The 20,035-nt window shown below is 42.0% G+C and overlaps 1 protein-coding gene across 1 annotated transcript in view; it reads right to left on the bottom strand.

Annotated features, from left to right (window-relative positions):
- Positions 1 to 20,035, bottom strand: part of PCSK5 (proprotein convertase subtilisin/kexin type 5) — a gene marked incomplete at its 5' end in the record, with an annotated part of 318,876 nt that overhangs the window by 262,521 nt on the left and 36,320 nt on the right. The window contains one exon of the mRNA XM_079705774.1: positions 19,004 to 19,108. Within this exon, the coding sequence (XP_079561900.1) occupies positions 19,004 to 19,108 (105 nt within the window). The remainder of the gene's footprint in view (positions 1 to 19,003; positions 19,109 to 20,035) is intronic.

Here is a 20,035-nt window from a genome sequence, read left to right as displayed (position 1 = left end):
AAGAATGTTAGGATCCTTTCCACTAAAACAGATGGAGAAACTAAGGCACGCAAGACCACCCACATGGCCACCGGGAGAAGCCATCTCACTCATCACTGGGCCCATAGCCTTCTGCCAGGACTGAGTCAAGATTTGGTTTCCTAACAAGACACAATCACCAGGAGAAGCTGGGCACGGAGTTCACATCTTGGAAAAGGTGCGTATATAGGAAATCCCATGAAACCAACGCCCAATTTGATTTAGAACCTGAGAAACAGGCCTATGGGTGAGTCTGTACACAACAGCCATCTGGGAGGATGCCAGGAGCTCAGTAAAGCCCTCCTATGAATTTCTCCACCCTGAGTCGAAACTGTCACCCTTAACATTTATCCCCTAAGCTTCAATTTCTGCCAAATTACAAATCCTCTGGGGAGGAATAATACTTTAAGCTATAATTGATCTTTTGTAACTTGTTGTGAATTAAGGCTTTGAGAGTCAGTCTCAGAATTGCTGAGGAAGAGAATATTGAGGATGCTGAGAACAAAAAGATGTAAAGATACAGGGGAGAGAGAAGACTCCAGTGAGAGGCAAGCCACCAAGGAAAAACTGCATCCATTTCATAATCCTGCCCAAGTTCCAAGATATTTTATCTTCCTTTCTAATTGATCTTCAGGCAGCAGTGCCTTCTAGCTATCACTCCAATATTTCTGTCTAGCTTGTACCTTAAATTATGTACAAATCTTTCTATTAATCTCTTAGGTTTGGCAGAAGATACATTTAACTCACTCTGTTTTGTCCATGAATGTAGAATTATTTCAAAGAACCGTTTAAATGATATTAATAGATTTTCAAATGCATGATGAGATGTTGGAAGCCCACCCAGAGTTTATGCTGCCATGGGAGATTATCTGGGAAGTGACCCAGGACATGCATGGGCTTTGGAATATAACCCGTCTGGACTGCTTGCCTAGGTCAGTAGTTTACCAGCCCTGTGGCCCTGGGCAGGTTTCCTAATCTCCCAGCTCCTCCCTGACTTCTCTGTAAAATGAGGTTAATAACACCTACTCACCCCATAGGTTATCAAAAGGATTAAAGAAGATAAAAGAGTAAAGGGTTGAGACAGGGGACAGAGTAAAGGGCTCACGCTGAGAACTACAAAGTATGCCAAGGCCAGAATTCAAATGTGTGTTAACCAGGGGGTAACAAACACCACAGACTTGGACAGACTCGACCATGTTGCTAACGAAGAGTACTGTTTGAGGCATAAAATGTATTTGCAGAAAGGCATCCACTGGTATCAATGACTAAACAGAGGCAACAGAGTACAGTGGTGAAGACGGTACAGCCTGGAAACTAGCTTCTTGAGCAAGTTATGAAGCCTCTCAGGGTCTTTGTTTTCTCATCTGTAAAATAGGTAGACTAATCACAGGACCTCACTCTTAGGGTCGTCAAGAGCATGAATGTATTCTCACCAAGAATGCTATCACTGGAGGGTGATCTGAGACATTACAATGGTGGTGGTGCGCCCAAGCACAACCCTGCCTGGCAAAGACATATTCATTACTGTTTGATGTTTCTTGTTATAGAGAAATTAAATTAAATTCAAATTCAAATTAATAAAGTTAATTTTAATTTAATTTTTCTCCTTAGGAGGACAATAATGAGAAAAAAGGTTGCAAAACACTGAGATAGTATATATAAAGCACCTACAACAGGGCTTGACCCATAATAAGCAGCCAATCAGTATTTATGATGAAGACTTTTTTCTTATCTTTAGATGTAACAGTAGTATCCTGGCTCCAATTAAGTATGTAATAATTGAATTAATTGGAGGCTACCGTTTCAAACTAAGTGTTTTAAGCTATTTAAAATTACTTAAATCACTGAAAGTGACTTAAAAGTACGTGTGTTGGTGAGAGGGGATTTGAAGAATCGGGGAGAAAGGAAAGCTGATCTTTCAGCCTGCCTTGGAGTCCCTGCCTAAGTAATGTTAATCTTTCTTAATTGCTACTTTTTACCCTCCTGCTTTATATCTTTGTCAAAGGCAGGAGTAAGCATGGTGGAGTGAAAACAGTATATGCTTTGACAAAACCACCTAACTTCTCTGAGTCTTTCTCCTGGAAAGAAATGCACCTTCTTTTAAAGTTTGTCAAAAGCATTAGATGACAGCGTTCATGAATTGCATAGCACAGGGCTTCCACATATAGTAGAGGCTTGATAACTACTAGCTTTTCTTTCAAATTATCCTTTTTGAATGTGAACCACAAAATGGAGGTTTTCATTAGGATGCAGTCAATATTTAGTGTCAAACTGAAAACATTTTTTGAGAAAGATGTGTATTCAAGAAAAGAAAGATGTTTCATAGTTCAGCATTTCAGAGACCTGTAGGCAACCACTAGTAAGGATTAGCATGCTTTCTGATAATTTTCCTTTTTCCCTGGCAAGCGTTGCATAGGCCCAGTCTCCTGTTGAGAAAGCCCTAGAGTGAAAAAGCAGGGGAGCTTTTCAGGCCATGCTCCCCGTCTGTTGGCTGGCTTTGGTGGTTGGAGGCTTCCATGGGGTATGCGTGTATTTATTTCCCTTTGGTTTTCCTCAGGTCTAAATCCATTTGATCCTGGCAGCCAAACTCCCTCTTCACTCTCCTTAATAGTGGCATTCCCGAGAGCCAAGCATTTTAAGTGTAACAAATTGCCATTGTAACAGCTGCAATTATGAGTAAATTTGATCTTGAAAGAAGCCAAGGCACTGTAACTCAATAACGTTGTAACAGAGCTATCGTTATAATAAGGATAAAGTACCACAGTGTTTTCCTGGTGCTACATCAGCTTCCTTGAACAGAAGTGGGGGAGAGAGCTAGTCAAGGATGTGCTTCCCCTCTATCCTGGGAGGGTCATTAACCAACTTGTATGCTTGTAAATTCATAAGCAGCATCCAGGTCTACAAACACAAAGACAGATTATTGATGTTCCTTGAGTGTTAAAGCGACTGATGAACCTAATCTGAACAATGATGTACCTATACAGAAAAATGTATCCCTGATGACATTCTCAGAAATCATCTACAAACTCTACATGGGGGGTGGGGAATATGCCTGTTTCTAGAAACAAAATTCCAAGTATGTTGCAAAATCACTTGGTTTTCTTTGTTTCCACATACTGTTTAGCCACATAATTACCAAATATTAACCTATTTAGATGGCCTCATGTCCTTTTATTCCTATTTGAAGTTTATCCATTTAGCACCTTTTGATGCAGTGCTAAATCCAAAGCTTTCTATAAGACTGTTTCCTTCTTGATTCTTAGCTCAGAGAAGGGAGGGAAGATTATCATCCCAATAAGACTTCACTGAGGCAAATAAGTCAAATTTCATCTCTACTCTTAACTCTTATAATAATGACAAAACTGCATAGCAATCTTTTTTCTTTTACTAAGGTCTGATTATTCTGACAAAGTTTCAAAAGTGTGGGGATTTGAGAGCTGCTCAATACATTTCTATGGAATACTGAGTAAATGAAAAAAGCAAGTACTCTGGTTTGCTATCTCCAACTATATTATAAATACACACACACACACACACACACACATACATGCATGTAAATAAAATGACCAAATTGTTTCTGCTTTCACAGAAAATGCAGGAAGCAAGAAGAGACGAGCAGGTTTCATCCCAGTAGGCACCTGGCAGAAGCTTCTCACATTTGGCACTGGACCTCTGACCAAAACAAAAGCACAATCCTACGGTGAAATTTATCGCCTCATCAGTCTCTCAGCTCACTAAACCCTGCATCAAGCCGACTTCCTGTTAGGCGACTTGACCTGGTGTAACCGCTGCCACACAGCAGCCCAATGAAATATTTATTGGTGGTTGTTACTGCTACGTGGAGCCCTCCCCTCATCCATATCCTTTTTTCCCAGTCTCACTTTTCTTGCTTCTTCACCATCAAGTCTTCCCCCTTGGTGCTCAGAGCATCAGGGTGGATTATACATACTGGCTTCTGAAATGAGACTAGAAAATCAAAATATTTGTTCTGCTGAGGACATAAAAATGCTCCAAACCCACTTGGAAAAAATCACCCGTGAGACATTTTAAACTATGAAATTCAAACAGTTAATGATATTTTTTCAGGTTCCCGAAGTCAAAATGCAAAATGTCATGTAATGCATACTGACAACTGGGATTTCTGCTGCAAATTTCATAGGAGTGAAATAACTAAACAATTCTCTACCAAATCATATAATTCACACTTCTAGCAACTACTGATTGTGCATTTGTCCTGTGTCTGATAGTGGAGTGGGAATTTACAAATAAACACCAAAACCTGGGTCAGGCAAATCCACCTCATAGTACACTTAAAAACGTATTCCGTTCAGTGTATAGCAGCTTTACTCATAATTGCCAAAACCTGATATGATCCGAATGTCCCTCAACCAGTGAATGGATAAACTGTGGTCTATCCACACAATAGAACACTACTCAGCAATAAAAAGGAACAAACCACTGATACACACAACCTCATGCATGAAATCTCAAATGCATTATACTAGGTGAAAGAATCCAGACTCAAAAAGGCTACGTACTATATTATACCATTTATATGACATTCTAGAAAAGGCAAAACTATAGGGACAGAAAACAGATCAGTGGTTGCCAGAAGCTAGGTGTGGAGGAAAGGGATGACTATAAAGAACCCAGGAGAATTGCTGGTGGTGATGGAACTGATCTATGTCTTGATTGTGGCGGGGGTTACATAACTGTCTACAGTTATCAAAACTAACAGAACTGTACACTGTAAAGGACAAATTTTACTCTATAAATTAGACCTTAATTTTTAAAAATCAACCCTTCAAAATTAATTTATGGTAGGAAAAAATTAAACCGTGATTGTCTCTGGGTGGGGAGACAGGTGACTGGGAAGGGACTCATGGGGTGATGGAAACAATCTGTATCTTGAAAGGGGTTTAGGTTACACATGTGTATGCATTTGTTAAATCTCAAAGACTATACATTTAACATTTGTGAGTTTCATTGTATGTAAATTTTACATAAAAAACAGAAAAATATTAATGACATGCATGCTGAAGTATTTGGACGGGAATGGACTGATGTCTGCAACTTATTTTGAAATACATCAAAAATTAGATGGATAAATGGATGAATAATGATAGATAGATGCACAGATATGTAAATTCAATGGACTAATAGATGAATAAAGATGGATGGGTATATAAATATGTGATAAAGAAAGCATATAAATGTTAATGATGGATTCTAGACAGTAAGTATAGTGGTGGTCACTTTAAATTCTTTAATTTTGCTGTATGTTGAAAATCATAATGAAATGGGGAAAAAACAATTCTAATGAATTAAAATATATACATAACACAATGAGCATTTTAAAGGATTTAATAAAAACATATCCCATTAACTCTTACAAAGCTGTGAGGCATCATTTTTCCCATGACTATCGTATCCTAGTCATGTAACATATCAGATTCAAATTGTAAATTATGCCACAAACGCAGAGAGCTGTGCCTGTCACTTCACAGGGTTTGCTCAACTATAAACTTGAATTAGACACACAAGGCTGAACATAGGCTTTATTTACCACTGATGATAAGAGAAAACTGACCCTTACAGAATGGCTTCCTAATTCCCTACCATTGTATTAACTCATACACAGGACGCTGGAACTGGTGCAAAAGGGGAAAACACTCTAAATTTTATTCCTTATGATGTTATTCCAATGCCCCCAAGGTTGGAGTTGGAGAATCATGGAATTGGAAAAGGCCAGCTGTCTGTACTAGTGATTCATCGTGTTATCTTTGTTTAGGGCCACACAGGAGTCTTTGCTCTCTCGGGGTAATTCAGCAGGTTCTGTGCCAGGCTGGACTCCTGACCCTGTTCCTATCAGTTAATAACAACTGCTGGTTAGAACTTATGTCTATGGAGTTGGAACTTTCTCCTGTGACGGGGCACTCTTACAGTGACACTGCTTTAAAATCTCCAAAATCTACAAATCTGTACACTGTGTCGCTTTTCCTATAATCATACAATCTGAAAGCTGAGAGCTGATCAGAAGGCTGATAAATAGATGCTTTCATTTCAATGCCCTTGTTGTGGCAGGTCTCAGGTTAGCTACAGCTACCTCTACCCCACCACACACACACACACACACACACACACACACACACACACACACCCACCCACACCCTCTGTTACAGAGGTTTAAGGGTCAGGTATACAGAGCTCAGCCTCAGAGAAAATTAGCTTTGTCTCTTGGAATCAAGAAGAACAGTTTATGAAATGTTTTACTAGGGGCTGAAAGAGATTGTCTTTCTACCAAACAACAAAGAAGTAATCATCATGGTGGGGGGCTGGGGGACTTTATTGGCTGGGTTACAGATATCACTATAAGCTAAAGAACCAATCTTAATGTCCCATTATACATGTATGGTAAAATAAAGAGTGGTTACTCCAAGCAGGTTCTTATATAGTGATAATGTTTTCTAGAAACACTTCATGACATAGGGAACATGGGAAATCTCCTGATTTACTGTGGTCATGGAAGACTGGGGCTTTGGTTAGTCTTTACCCTCAGCTGTGCCTTATGGCATTTACATGTACTAATGTCTCATCATCAGTGTGTTTTTCCTAACTGTAATCTCAAAATGATTTCCGTATAAGTTAGGGTTGTCAGACATACCAAATAATAACACAGGACACTCAGTTAAATTTGCATTTCAGGTGAAAAACAAATTATTTTAATAAAAGTATGGCCCGTACAATATTTGGGACAAGCTCTTATTAAAAATATATTCTTTTATCTGGCAGCCCTAAATAGAAATAAAAACTTGAGGTGTGTTAGTGAAAAGCTATTAAAACGGTATTAATTGATGCCTTCAAAAGTCTCAGCTTTCCAGTGATGTCAGAATTGCATTTGGGGATAGAAACTGATGCTGAGAACTGGGTTTTTTGGCTTCAGGCCTGCACTTTAGGCTTACTAGGTGGTAAGCTCCACTGGGAAAAAGCTCTGGGGTCTACCAGTATCTTGTACACAATTAGCTCTCAAAGTTATCCCTGGAGAAACCAAATGAATGAATGGTTGAACTCTAGAGATCCCTCTCACGCTACCTCATTCCTGGGAGACTTCAGTTTTCCCGGTATTGAGGAATGACCCCATTTCTTTCCCAATCCTCCAAGTAGTCTCCATCTTTGTCATTTTCCCTCCGTGCACAGATGAATTTGAAAAGGGCTTCCTGCTGGTGCAAAGAGTAAGTCTGAAAAGCTTGTCCGTATCTTGAGGGACATTATTGGAACATTCTGTCTAGAGCGAAGGCTGACCTTGAGCTGGGGCCTAGCAAATTTGCCCTAAGACACAGTCCTGTTCCTTACCCGCTCACTCTGCTCACCTTTTGCCCTTTTTTTCGGTGGGGGTGTGCGTCGGGGGGGAATCAAAGCCTAAGCTTGAAAACTCAAACCTGAAAACACTTGCTTAGCTTTGCCAGTGGAGTAAAGAAGAATCTATATTCCACCAACATTTTCATGAATTGTGTCCACCCTTGATTCTTGGCTTCTTCTATTTCCTACTTCCTACCCACCACCCTCCCAATATATTTCTAATTTCCATGGTAAGCTTTTAAAAATTTGTTCTAGTGTTGTTGTCATTTTAGAAGGTATTCCATTTCTCCAAAAACCACATAACGTATTAAATTCCTTAGAAGAACTTGTATTAAGTATGTTTTGCTGGTCAGAACTGCCTTCTGGAATTCATGAGCATCAGTAATGATAATTACCATTCTCGTTATCACACTCTCGTATCAGTGAGAGACGTACTCTGAAAACAAAGAAGCAATGTTACTTGTTCCTCATTTATCATGTGCATTGCTGAATAGGTAAAGTCTATATCTGTCTCAAGACTAACCAGGTTATTCTCAAGTCTAATTGCAAAATTCACTCTTTCAGGTAGAACAGAGTACAGGGGAAGAGCTTAAGTGCTAAGAAATATTCTAAGTATTGGGGAGAAAGAGAGAAGGAGGAAGCTTGGAAAGACATTAGAACAGGGAATATGAAAAGGGCACATTTGATGGGCAATGTGGACCAACAGTAAAATCACAAGTGACACTGGTTCAAGATGGTAATTAATGGATCAGAATGAATGTCAGAAAATAGCTCACCTGCTCTATGATTTTATAAGTGAAATAATCTCAGTGAGGAGTGACCTGCTAATAGCAGGTTGAGCTAGTAGCAGAGCTGAGACTGGAATCCAAATATCCAAAGTCCAGCCAATACCTCTTTTATTTTATGAAACAGTCTCTCCAACTGGCTTCCCCCACGTCTGCACTAAAATGAGATAGTACTGTGTATGTCATCATAAAACGATTTGAGTTCTAAGGCAGTTAAGAGAAATTCAGTCCCTAGATTTATTACTTCCTCTATCATTTATTTTCCTGTACAAATTAATTTTAAATATTTATTCATTCATTTATTCTTCTATTGATGGTCTTTATGTACCAGATATTATTCCAGATTGAGGGAATACCACAGTTAATAAGATGGGGCCCCTGCCCCTACTGAGTTTTATCCTGGAAGGGAAAATCCAATAACAATCAAATAAAGAAACAATATGGTTTTGGATTCAGATATGTTATCAAAGAGGAAACTAACATGTTAAAGCTAGACAGAAGCTGGGTAGATGAGATTAAGGGTGTACTTTAGCAAGGATGACTGTCGAAGGTCCTTCAAAGGAGGTGACATTTGCTTTGATATGTGAAGGGTGAGAAGATATCCATCATGCAAAGACCAAAGGAAATATGTTCCAGGCAAAGGGAAAGAGTTTGATGTTTATAGAAAGAGGTCAATGTGGCTGAGAGTGATAAGCAAAAAGGAGGCATTTCAAAGCCTAGCTCAGGGAGGTAAGAGGGGCCAGATCATGATGGTCCTTAAAGATCATTAAGAAAAATTTGGATTTTATTCCAAAGTCCATGGAAAGTCTTTGAAAGACCTGATCTTTGTATGTCTTAAGAAGCTTACTCTCTGGGGAGAATGACTACAGACGAACAAGAGTGGAAGTAGAGGCAACTGCTGCAGTCCAAGTCAAAGACAACGGTGAGATAGATTAACCAGGCTGGTGGCAGTGCAGGAGAGGAAAGCCCACAGGTCCACAGCTTTAAGATAAATTTTAGCAGGGGAGCCAGCAGGATCTCTTAATGGTTCCATGAGGGGAAATGAGGAAAAGGGAGAGAATCAAGAATAGATTGCTTTACTTTTGGCTTGGGCAACTAGATCAATTATGGTACCATTTACTGGGAAGGAAAAGGTTTGAGCACCATGGTGATGGATAGAAATGAAAAGCATCGTATATGTCATATTATGGCTTAGATGCTTACTAGACATCTAATTGGAGATGTCAGGTATGTGAGAGAAGAAGATATAAATTAGAAGCAAGGACACCAGCATAAAGGGGAGCCCTGGGCTCTCCAAAATTTATAGGTGAGGTGGAAGAGTACCATCCACAGAGACAGAAGGTGCAGGAGAGGCAAGGAGAAAACTGGGAGATGTGGTCTCAAGAAACTGAAAGAGTCATTTTTCAAGCAGGAGCAAATGATCAACCACTATATTAAGTGAAAGATAGAGTCAGATGAGAACAGAGATGAACTCACCAGATTTGAAATGTCAGATATCATTCTTGATCTCAACAAAAGCAGTTTCAGTATAAACAGTTTTTTAAAAGTCATACAATGTGGAAAGGTAACTATTAAGAGTTATTTTTATGTGTTTGTGTTTCCTTCCAAACCTACGCTGCATATAACTACACAAAAATACATACAGGTCTTTTTGTTTGTTTGTTTTTAAATGTAAAACATAAATAGGAACACATCTTATATGTTCTTTTCATACTGCTTTTTGTTACTTTACATATTATTTTGGAGATCTTTCCTTATCAGTATGTATAGATTTATAACATCATTTTAATGGTGAACTTACTATTTTGTTATAAGAATTTAACCTATGCTTTTGATCCTTTCTTATGTACAAATCATTACACCGTATTAGACCATGTACTTCCCTGAGTATGTGCATGAACAATGATGAGGAGAGAAATGAGGATTTTCTCTCGTCTTCAAATGAGGAGAGAAAATCAATGGACAGAGGAGTTAAGTGCTCCCCCCACAGAGATCCGAGCATGAACAAAGACCCAAAGGTTCTTTCTGTTGTACCATATTGCCTCTTTTTCTGTTGTAAGAATTGATGGACATTTGGTAGAACTGAGCACAGAAACAAAATTCACAAGCACTTTTTAACAAATCATGCCTTTTCAATGGTGATGTTTTAATTGGATCTCTTATTGACTCTTGCATTCATTAAAGTAAATACGTAAATCAGTATGATTTCTCTTCAAACAATTAAAATGGCTTTGAGTTTTGTTGTTGTTGCTGGCTTTTGTTTGTTTTTGCTGTTTTCGCTTATTCCCTAGGATTACTTACTTATTATATCCTAACTTGCCCAAGAGTTCAACAGAACCTGTGGCTCTAAAGTTCCCTTAAGACCTGTTACAGACTGAATGTTTGTGTTCCCGCAAAATTCACATGTTGAAACCTAATACTCAACGTGGTGGCATTTAGCAGTGGGGCCTTTGGGAGGTGATTAGGTCACAAGGGTGCAGTGACCTAATGGTCACCTATAAATGGGATTAGTGCCATTATAAAAGAGACCCCAGAGAGCTCCCTTGCCTCTTCCGCCAGGTGAGATTACAGTGAGAAGACGACTGTCTATGAACCAGGAAGTGGGCTCTCACCAGACACCGAATCTGCCAGCACCTTGATCTTGGACTTCCCAGCCTCTAGGACTAGAAAAAATAAATTTGTGCTGTTTATAAGCCACCTAGTCTATGATATTCTGTCATAAGCAACCAGAACTAAGACCAGACCTAACTAGAAATTCAGAATGTTGTCATGACCCTACATTTTCTAGATCTAGCACCGGCTGCTTTAGAATCTGACACCTTAGAAATACTACATAAATTAAGAAAATAATAAAGATTTTACATTTGTACCTTTCCTTCACGTGGCTAAAGTGGCAAAATCCATAATCTACCCTTCCCCCACCCTATCTAATTCCTCTTCCTATTTTTACATGGTCATCACTTTATTTGCTTCTTTTTTTTGTTCTTTTCTTTGACTTACCCTATTTCCTCCAGGCTTCATTTACGGTTGAGACTGTTGTCAGTGGAAAACTGGGTAAGAGCACAAGAGGAGCTAGAATGAGCTACCCCCAATCCCCAGTCCTCACCAGCAGCAGCGTCTGCTTCAGAACGTGAGTGCTCTGAGCCAATTATTTACACCTAAAAGATCTTTGCATTTCAGTTTGGAGACTAAGACACAGAGAAAAATCATACTAGAGCCACTCAGCAGAGTGTGACTGACAGACTGAAACCAGTGTTCAGGTGATGGCAAGACCGAGGCCAAGTTAAGAAGGTGCTAACACCCACCTTTCACGCCTCCCCCGCTTTTTCCCGATGCAGCCCATCTCAGGGGTCACAAACTGGGATGCCCCTCAGATGCATTTTCCTTGGCCCACACGAATATGTTTAAACTTCTGAATTATTGGCCAACATTTAAAATTGGGAAACCTCCTGTAAAAGTGCAGACTTGCCGGCTCTTCTCAGCTGGCAACCACGAGCCAGCTTGCAAACATGATGCTGCAGGGCTGCAGATGCTCCCTTACACACAGCAAGGGCTCTACACTCTATCCTATGCCCAGGGATTTTCTGTCTGGCCCATCTTACTCATTTTTCTTATCTGCATTTCACTGTGGGCGTGTGCGTTTATAACCTTCCAGAATGAAATGCAGCGAAGTGCTCTCTAATAAAGATTTGGCCCCTTTTCCTAAGTTTTTTCCCCCAAAATATTGGGGTTATGACCCAAACTTTCCCATCAGATAACCCAGCAATGTACAATCTGACTCTCTGGTTTCTGATCATCCAGACATCTGGGAGACCTGAAAACAAGACAGAAAAGAAGGGAAGGCGGAGAACTCGGTGGCATCTGCATCCACATACTCCTTCCGTCTCTCCTACACTCCTAGCCATCCTGCCATTATACCTGTATCACAGGTTGCAAACTTATGCCTGAAATGCTTCTCCCAGGAGTCTACACGTTCTAGTGGGGTTTTCAAAGGCACAGGAATGCTATCAAAAGGCAAAGACAGGAATCTGCCATAGCGGTTGCACTTCATAACTGGTGAAAGGTAGTTAAAGAGGGTCACCCGGGGGATTCCCTGGTGGCGCAGTGGTTGGGAGTCCGCCTGCCGATGCAGGGGACACAGGTTCGTGCCCCGGTCCGGGAGGATCCCACATGCCGTGGAGCGGCTGGGCCCGTGAGCCATGGCCGTTGAGCCTGCGCGTCTGGAGCCTGTGCTCCGCAACGGGAGAGGCCACAACAGTAAGAGGCCCGCGTACCGCAAAAAAAAAAAGAGGGTCATCCGGAACAAGACAGCCCCCAACATGCCCCTTGACCATCGCATCCACGTTCTCTCCGCTCATCATCACACCCAAGCCCACGCTGCTTCCAGAAGAATTCAGGGCATTCTCAAGCTATATGGTAACTGCTTTCATTCACTGGTGAGATGCTGAGAAGTAAATGTGTAACAATCACGGTTATGACACAGACTAAGAACACACAGCCTCGGGTTCCTGCCCCAGAGACCACAGCCCCTCTCGTTCGACCTCAACACACCCAGGATCTGTGCACGTGGCCGCCGAGCACAAGCCCAGGAATGTTGTTATAAAACTGCACTTTACAGAAGAAAGTCAAACCATGAAGTTATTATCACAGTTAAAACCAAAGAGCAGAAAATTGAACTGCCAGAGAAAACAGTCCACGGGAGCACCAGCTGGAATGAGGGCAGGTGGGGTGAGAGGAAGTGGAGCAGCGGCCAGAACAGGAAGCACTTGTACTCGGGGTGGAATGAATTTTGAAGCTGCACCAGGACACCAGGAATCTTGTCAGTGAAAAGGCATGGCTGTGATTCATGCATGGGAGCCAGGCAAGATGGAGCTCAGACACTCCTGAGCATCTATTTCTACCTGAATAAAGTTTCTTTACCTCCAAAGATCCCCTGGCAGATCAGGTGTATGTAAACAACTTATAAATGGTTTGTCTCAGAGTTAAAAAAAAAAAAAAAAAAAAAGAGTTAACTAATGTGCTGGTTGTCTCCACAGAAAAATGACATGTCAATCCTCAGTGAAGATAAATTGATTCTGAAATTATACAGTGAACCCGTGGAGAAATGAGGTTTGACTGATAGGAAGTAGATTTGTACAACTTTTTGGGAACATGACCTTTATGTACAGTGAAGTACCCCTGCACCCTTACTTTACTCCATCACATCGTCTTCACCCTTGAGGCAAAAAGAGAAACTCTAATCGCCTGAAAATCAAATTCTGGACACAATAGGTACCAACAGGGATTAGTCAAGAACTTGAACTTCCCTTTCTTGTTTCACAGGTTTGATTCTATCTGATCTTGCTAATTACCTCCAATTACTTCATTTCCGCCTTCCTGTCCTTTTCCTACAGCCCTTTAGCTGTCACTGTACAGTGCTTGCACGCTCTGCTTTAAAATTCTCTTTAGAGGAAATGGCTTACATATAAATGTAACAAATGAGCAATCTCTCTGTGAGCTAAAGCCTTGAACTTAATTCTGGGCCACACTGACAGAGGGACAATTGCTGCTCCAGGAGATTAAGAGAGGGGCTCCAAATATTTAAAGAACTGCTATGTCTAAGTCTGGAAGGTGGATGTAGATCCAATCAATGGATAGAAGTTACAGACAAGCAAATTTTAGCTCAACATGTGAAATCTCTTTAATTATAGAAATGTTTGCCTTGTCCAGTACTGAGCTCTCTGTCATTGGGCATGTTTAACAGATCTGAAAGTAATACTTTTAGGAGTATGACAGAGGGTATGTTAGCATTGGATAGGAAGGAGAGAAGGCTAATTCTAAGGAGCCTATGATTCTGCAATGAATAATACTATATCAATAGCTTTTCCGTATTTGAGATACACAGCCATACACATCCACGTGATGAGGCGGGTTGATAAATTGAACTTCAGGAAAAAACATGGCAGGAGAGTTGCTCATCCCTGAGCCCAGAGCAGAAGGTAATTCTATCCTAGATTTAGATAAACACTGATCTTTAAATATATTTGAAGACAGAAAAAATGACTGGAAAAGATAAGAGATTAAAAGGCCAGAATCTTCAAGATAAAACCTCACGGGCACGGGTACAAGTTGGGCCGTATATCAAACTACACATGAACAGGACACAAGGGCTAAATGAAGGGCAGTTTATGTTCTTTATTTTTGAAAGCCTACTCTAATGGAAAATGTAGGATTCTGATTTTTCTGTTCTGGGTAAGAAGAATGAAAGAAAAGTATCTCCTCCACCCCCGCCCATGTCTGCATGGGCAGTTAAAGAGCTGTAAAGAACTTTTATTCCAAAGAGCTCCTGTAGATACCGCCCTCTTTGACCAAAATGCCACAGGGCTGGCAAAGATTTCTAAGCAGATGAATGAGAGGCTTCTGAAAATGTTAATTCAAGACTGCCGTTTCTCAAATTTAACCTAGGTCTCTTGGAGAGAAGTTGGTGAGTCAAGAACATTGTAAGACTCACCCTTCTAACTGCTGTAATATGGTACCAACACTTTTTGCCAAACTGTGTTATTACTGTGTAGTGATGCTATCTTAGAAGTCTGTGGATCCCTGTCATTTAAAAGCTAATCATAACATACGGTTAACATATGGGAATCCGGTTTATTCTTGTTCTCCGGGCTCATGTGCCCCAACTGACCACAGCATTTTCTTAGCACCAGGAGGGTTGTTCTTACAATGTTGCTACTTTTGCATTTCCTTCTTTAGAACCCTCTAAGTAAAAACAATAGCAGGGGGAAGAAGGAGCCATGCAATTTACTCCAGCAAGTAAAAGCCAGGATCTGTGGAGTGTGTGTATTCCCTGCAATTCACCCATGTGCGTTTTCCCTTTCTGGAGAAGATGAGGAACAAAAATAACTTCACACATCACCAATGTTTCCTACCAAGCCATTTCACATGGCCCATCCCCCCTGATCACAAATGTGCCTCCACTCTGGCACACAAATCACCCACCACACACACACACCCAAGATTAAAGAAAAGGAGACCTGCCTAAGAAAGCAAGTTGTGCGGATACTTTATACTCCCCATGAGATCTGCTGGGAGCGAAAAACAAAAAGTCAGCCTGTAGAAATTTACATAGTCTCAACATCTTTCCCCACAAAACGCTTATTAATTAGGTGGGGGAAAATCGTATTTTAAAGTAAAGAAACCTGGCAGACACCGGGTTTCATCAAGTGACCAAAGTTAAAATCATCAGCAATGAAACATGTCAACGTCATGTGCCTCCTGATTTGATACACTGGGAAGGACATGGCACTTCTCTGGTGTTCCCACCAAACCTGCAGCTAATCATGAAGAAACAGACAAACGCAACTTGAGAGATTCTACAAAATAAGTGGCCAGTCCTCTGCAAAAAAATTCTAGATCATGAAAGAAAAGAAAAGGAAAGGGAAGGGGAAAGGGAAGGGGAAGGGGAAGGGGAAAGGGAAGGGGAGGGGAAGGGGAGGGGAGGGAAGGGGGAGGGGGAGGGGAGGGGAGGGGAGGGGAAAGGGGAGGGGAGGGGAGGGGGAAGGGGAGGGGAGGGGAGGGGAAGGGGGAGGGGGAGGGGAGGGGAAGGGGGAGGGGGAGGGAGGGGAGGGGAAGGGGGAGGGGGAGGGGGGGAGGGGGAGGGAGGGGAGGGGGAGGGGAGGGGAAGGGGAGGGGAAGGGGAAGGGAGGGGGAAAGGGGAGGGGAGGGGAAGGGGAGGGGAGGGGGAAGGGGGAGGGGGAGGGGAGGGGGAGGGGAGGGGAAGGGGGAGGGGAGGGGGAGGGGAGGGGAAGGGGGAGGGGAGGGGGAGGGGAGGGGAAGGGGGAGGGGAGGGGGAGGGGAGGGGAAGGGGGAGGGGAGGGGAAGGGGGAGGGGAGGGGGAGGGGAGGGGGAGGGGAGGGGAAGGGGGAGGGGAGGGGAGGGGAAGGGGAGGGGGAGGGAGGGGAGGGGGAGGGGAGGGGAAGGGGAGGGGAGGGGAGGGGAGGGGAAGGGGACGGGAGGGGAGGGGAAGGGGAGGGGAGGGGAGGGGAAGGGGAGGGGAGGGGAGGGGAGGGGAGGGGAGGGGAGGGGAAGGGGACGGGAGGGGAGGGGAAGGGGAGGGGAGGGGAGGGGGAGGGGAGGGGAGGGGAGGGGAGGGGAGGGGAGGGGAGGGGAGGGGAGGGGAGGGGAGGGGAGGGGAAGGAAGAAAATGAAAGTATGACAGAGTATACCAAGGGGATTTGGGAAATATGACAACTGATGTGATCCTGGCCCAGAAAAGAGACAACTGGCAATATTTGAATAAAATCTGTAGATTAGATTATAATATTGAGTCAATGTTAATATCCAGATTTTACCAAAATGTTAACCATTGTACTCCCAGTTATATGACAGAACGTCCTTGGTTTTGGTAAATACACAGTGGAGTATTTAGAGTTAAAGGGGCATCATGTCTGCAATTCACACCCAAATTTTCAAGAAGAAACTTATATACATAGCTATGTGTGCATGTGCGTGCATGTGTATAGAGAGAAGAGAGAGAAAATGACCAAGTAAGTTTGACGAGATGTAAAATGTAAATGCTAGGGGAATCTGGGAAGTGAATACAGGAATTCCTCATAACGTTTTTGCAGCCTCTCTGTAAATAACATTTGTTGTTGTCGTTGTTGTTTTAATTAAAAAGGAAACTTAACCTAAGTTGCGGCCTGAGCTTTTCGCGGAGGGAGCTGGAGAAGGAGGAGGAATGTAGTAGACCCCCATCTCCTTTGCTCTTCCATCCCCAACGCTGAGAAGCATTATAACGTCTTGTGTTTCCCCGAAAGCTACTGTGGGAGGCTGCAGAGAGCTCCCTGAGGGCATCACCCTATCCCCAAATCCCCAGAGCCTAACACAGGGTCTGGCATATATTAGAGGCTCAAGCAATGGCCAATGGAAGGAATGATTGGACTTTAAGAAATATCTGAAAGAAACTGCAGGCAATCCCCAATCTGCAAAGTTGGAAGAACAGTGGCCCTTCTGTATAAACAGCTGGGTGGCAATGAGGGGCAGGTGGCATCAGAATGAGGAGTGAGAAGCAAGGTACAATCCTACCCTAGGGTATTCTTTATATGGAGGAGGAAGAGGAACTGAGCAGGTACCCTGGGGCTGGCCTGAACTGGCTCTGTTCCTCTGGGCGGGGTGGGGGAGGACATACATGCCAGGCACTATGTGTCCCAGCGTCTGAGGTCTCCATTGGGTCCTGCATGAGTTATTTGATGCACTGAGATAAGAAGAATGGAAGGCCAATCTTCCCCAAAAGAACGTTAAGGCTTGAAATAGCTCTGTATTCAATTCTGTTCTTACCTCCCAAACCACTTAGTACTCGGTTTTTCAAATTCACATGGACTATGCACATGAGGTCTGAAATTAAAATCTTTTAAATTACCAAAGTTCAAGAAAGCTTGGAAAAAGTTAACAGATGAAAAACGTGACTTTGCTTCGAAAACTTCGCTAATTCAAGAACATCCTAACAGATCGCTTTTCCAGTAACATTTAATTCTGAATAGAGATAAAGGGAAAATATATATATAATCCACAGGCTGCCAGAGTGTTAAGTATCAGGGGATGTTCCTATAATCCACAGAAAATTGGGCCCTACAACAAATGTGCTTTTTCTAACCACCAAGATACAATTTCACAATCATGAACACTGTGTGATAATATTCCAGACAAAAATTAAACAAGGAGACCTGTGGCACATAACCGAGGACAGGACTCCAAATGGTCAACCTGATTTGCATATTAATTCAAATAGGGACCTTTTTGCTTTAATAAGGAATATCATTTTCGAGGAATCTCTAGGTGAGATTGCCATGCTCACTGGTAGAGACTTGTTGACCAATTTATTTGAAAGTGAGCTCATGTGATAAACCCAAACCATAATGAGGAAAAGACAACCCTTCCTGATCAGTAAATAACAAACAGTGAACCCACAGAGGAACCACGGCAGGCTGGTACTGCTGCCCCCTCTCCCTCTTTACTCGTCACATCTGGGAGGCCAAGCAGTTCTCTGTCAGAGTCAATCCCTTCCTCCAACTTAGTAAGGACAGAGGGTTATCTCATCCTCAGAGTTTTAGCTGCCAGTTATTAGTCTGTGTGTCCCTAACACCCTCCAGCTTCCTATCTCCCATTTCAAAGCTGTCCTGCCTCTCCAGAATGGATTGGGAGAATCTAGACATGACACATCTTCTGCTAGGTTCTCCTAGAAGTATGCTTTCTGTACAACCCAAAAGGATTGGGTCAAGACAATGCATAAGAAAGATCCCTGTTGAGCTTCCAGGAGGAGCACAGCCAGCTTCTGTCCCTTCTGTGCTCAGAATCCCTCCTGTCTCAGACATGGTCTAGGCCATGGTCTAGTCCCTGGGCCACCAGTGGCATGGCTCTATTAATGCCCATTGAAACTACAAGGATTCGTGGTGACCTGAGACCTGATCTAAGGGTTCTGGAAGAGACCCCTCTACAGAGCTCAGATAGAACCTCAGATCTGTATGCAAATAGGCAGATGGTATGGTCTTCTTAAGACTTCAATACTTCTGAATCCATCCCTATCTGTCCCCACATACACTCCTTCTCATTTCTCCACGACAACTCCTACTTCTGATACCCCTGGGCTGTTCTACAACTGGGATGATAAGGGCACTTCGATAAAAAATCAAGCCACTGCCTATTTTTGGTCTCAAGAGGAAGCAAAGATATTGGACCAAAGGATAGTATGACAGCTCTTGAAATGTAAGCTTTCGTGCTGGTCATCAGTTCCTAGTGTGATGTTACCAATGAAAAATGCAGAAGCTCTGCCTCTTGGTCCCCACCCAACTGGTTCTTCTTACCTTTGGTTCCATTGAAATGAAACTGTGTGTTCCTCTGCTTGAGAGAACTGACCTTTTAATCGTCCTGCTGTGATAGAAGTGGTAGTAATCCTTCAGGGCCCCGATCTGCAAAGGCAGGAGGGAAAGAATATAAGAGAGTTAACGTATGAAAAGTCTTCTGTTTTCCTGGTTTTTCATTAAAATAAGAACACAAAAGCAAAAAAAAAAAAAAAAAAAAAAGAAAGAAAGAAAAGGTCCATAAATTATGCAGTTGCTGGCCATGCTTAAATGTTACTTGAACCTTGGTGATCACTTTTCAAAAGAAGGACATGTGATATGAAATGGAGTGTCCTTGAGGCAGTGACCGTGGAACTAAAGATTATAATGGGGCAGCTTGGGCTCTCCATATCTCCCTTTTAATGTTTAATTTATATGCAGCATTTTAAATAATTCTATATCAATCTATATCCAAATGTATGAAAGAGAAAAAAATATCAAATAGCTATCTGGTTATAAAAACACATCGCATTTTGTTTGTTCCGAGAAATGTACAATGAAAGACCTTGTTAGATTATTTATATCATTAGTTTGAAACAAGTCCTAAGCAATTGATCATTCCCAAAGAAAAGACTACTTAGTTTGTTTCCTGACTTCAGTAGACAGTATAAATACATAGCTCTTATTCATGTGTTGCAAAACTAAAAGTGGAATGAATGGCAATTTCTAAAACAAAACAAAGGTCACACGTCCTACCTATCAGCTAAGCTTCCTGTGTGACAATAGTTCAATAGACTCTATCTTAACCATTTCTTTAACAAATTAGTTTTCTCATTTATGTACCCCTTTCTTTAGTTAAAAACAGGTCTGTTTAGGATAGCTGTAAAAATAAATCCCTGTCCATTCTAAGAAAACAAACTAACACAATTCCAAACAATCATATTCTTTCAACAGATTATAAAATGTGGATCACATAATGGAAATTAAACCATACAATGAGCTAAGGCAGGAGAGCTTGGTTCTAGTTTCGGCTGACGGTCACCAGAAGTGTCTTCT

The sequence above is a fragment of the Hyperoodon ampullatus genome (assembly GCF_949752795.1).
Source record: "Hyperoodon ampullatus genome assembly, chromosome: 6".
Classification (NCBI taxonomy): Eukaryota; Metazoa; Chordata; class Mammalia; order Artiodactyla; family Ziphiidae; genus Hyperoodon; species Hyperoodon ampullatus.
Note: the sequence above shows the minus strand (reverse complement) of the source record. Positions and strands in the feature narration are given on the sequence as shown.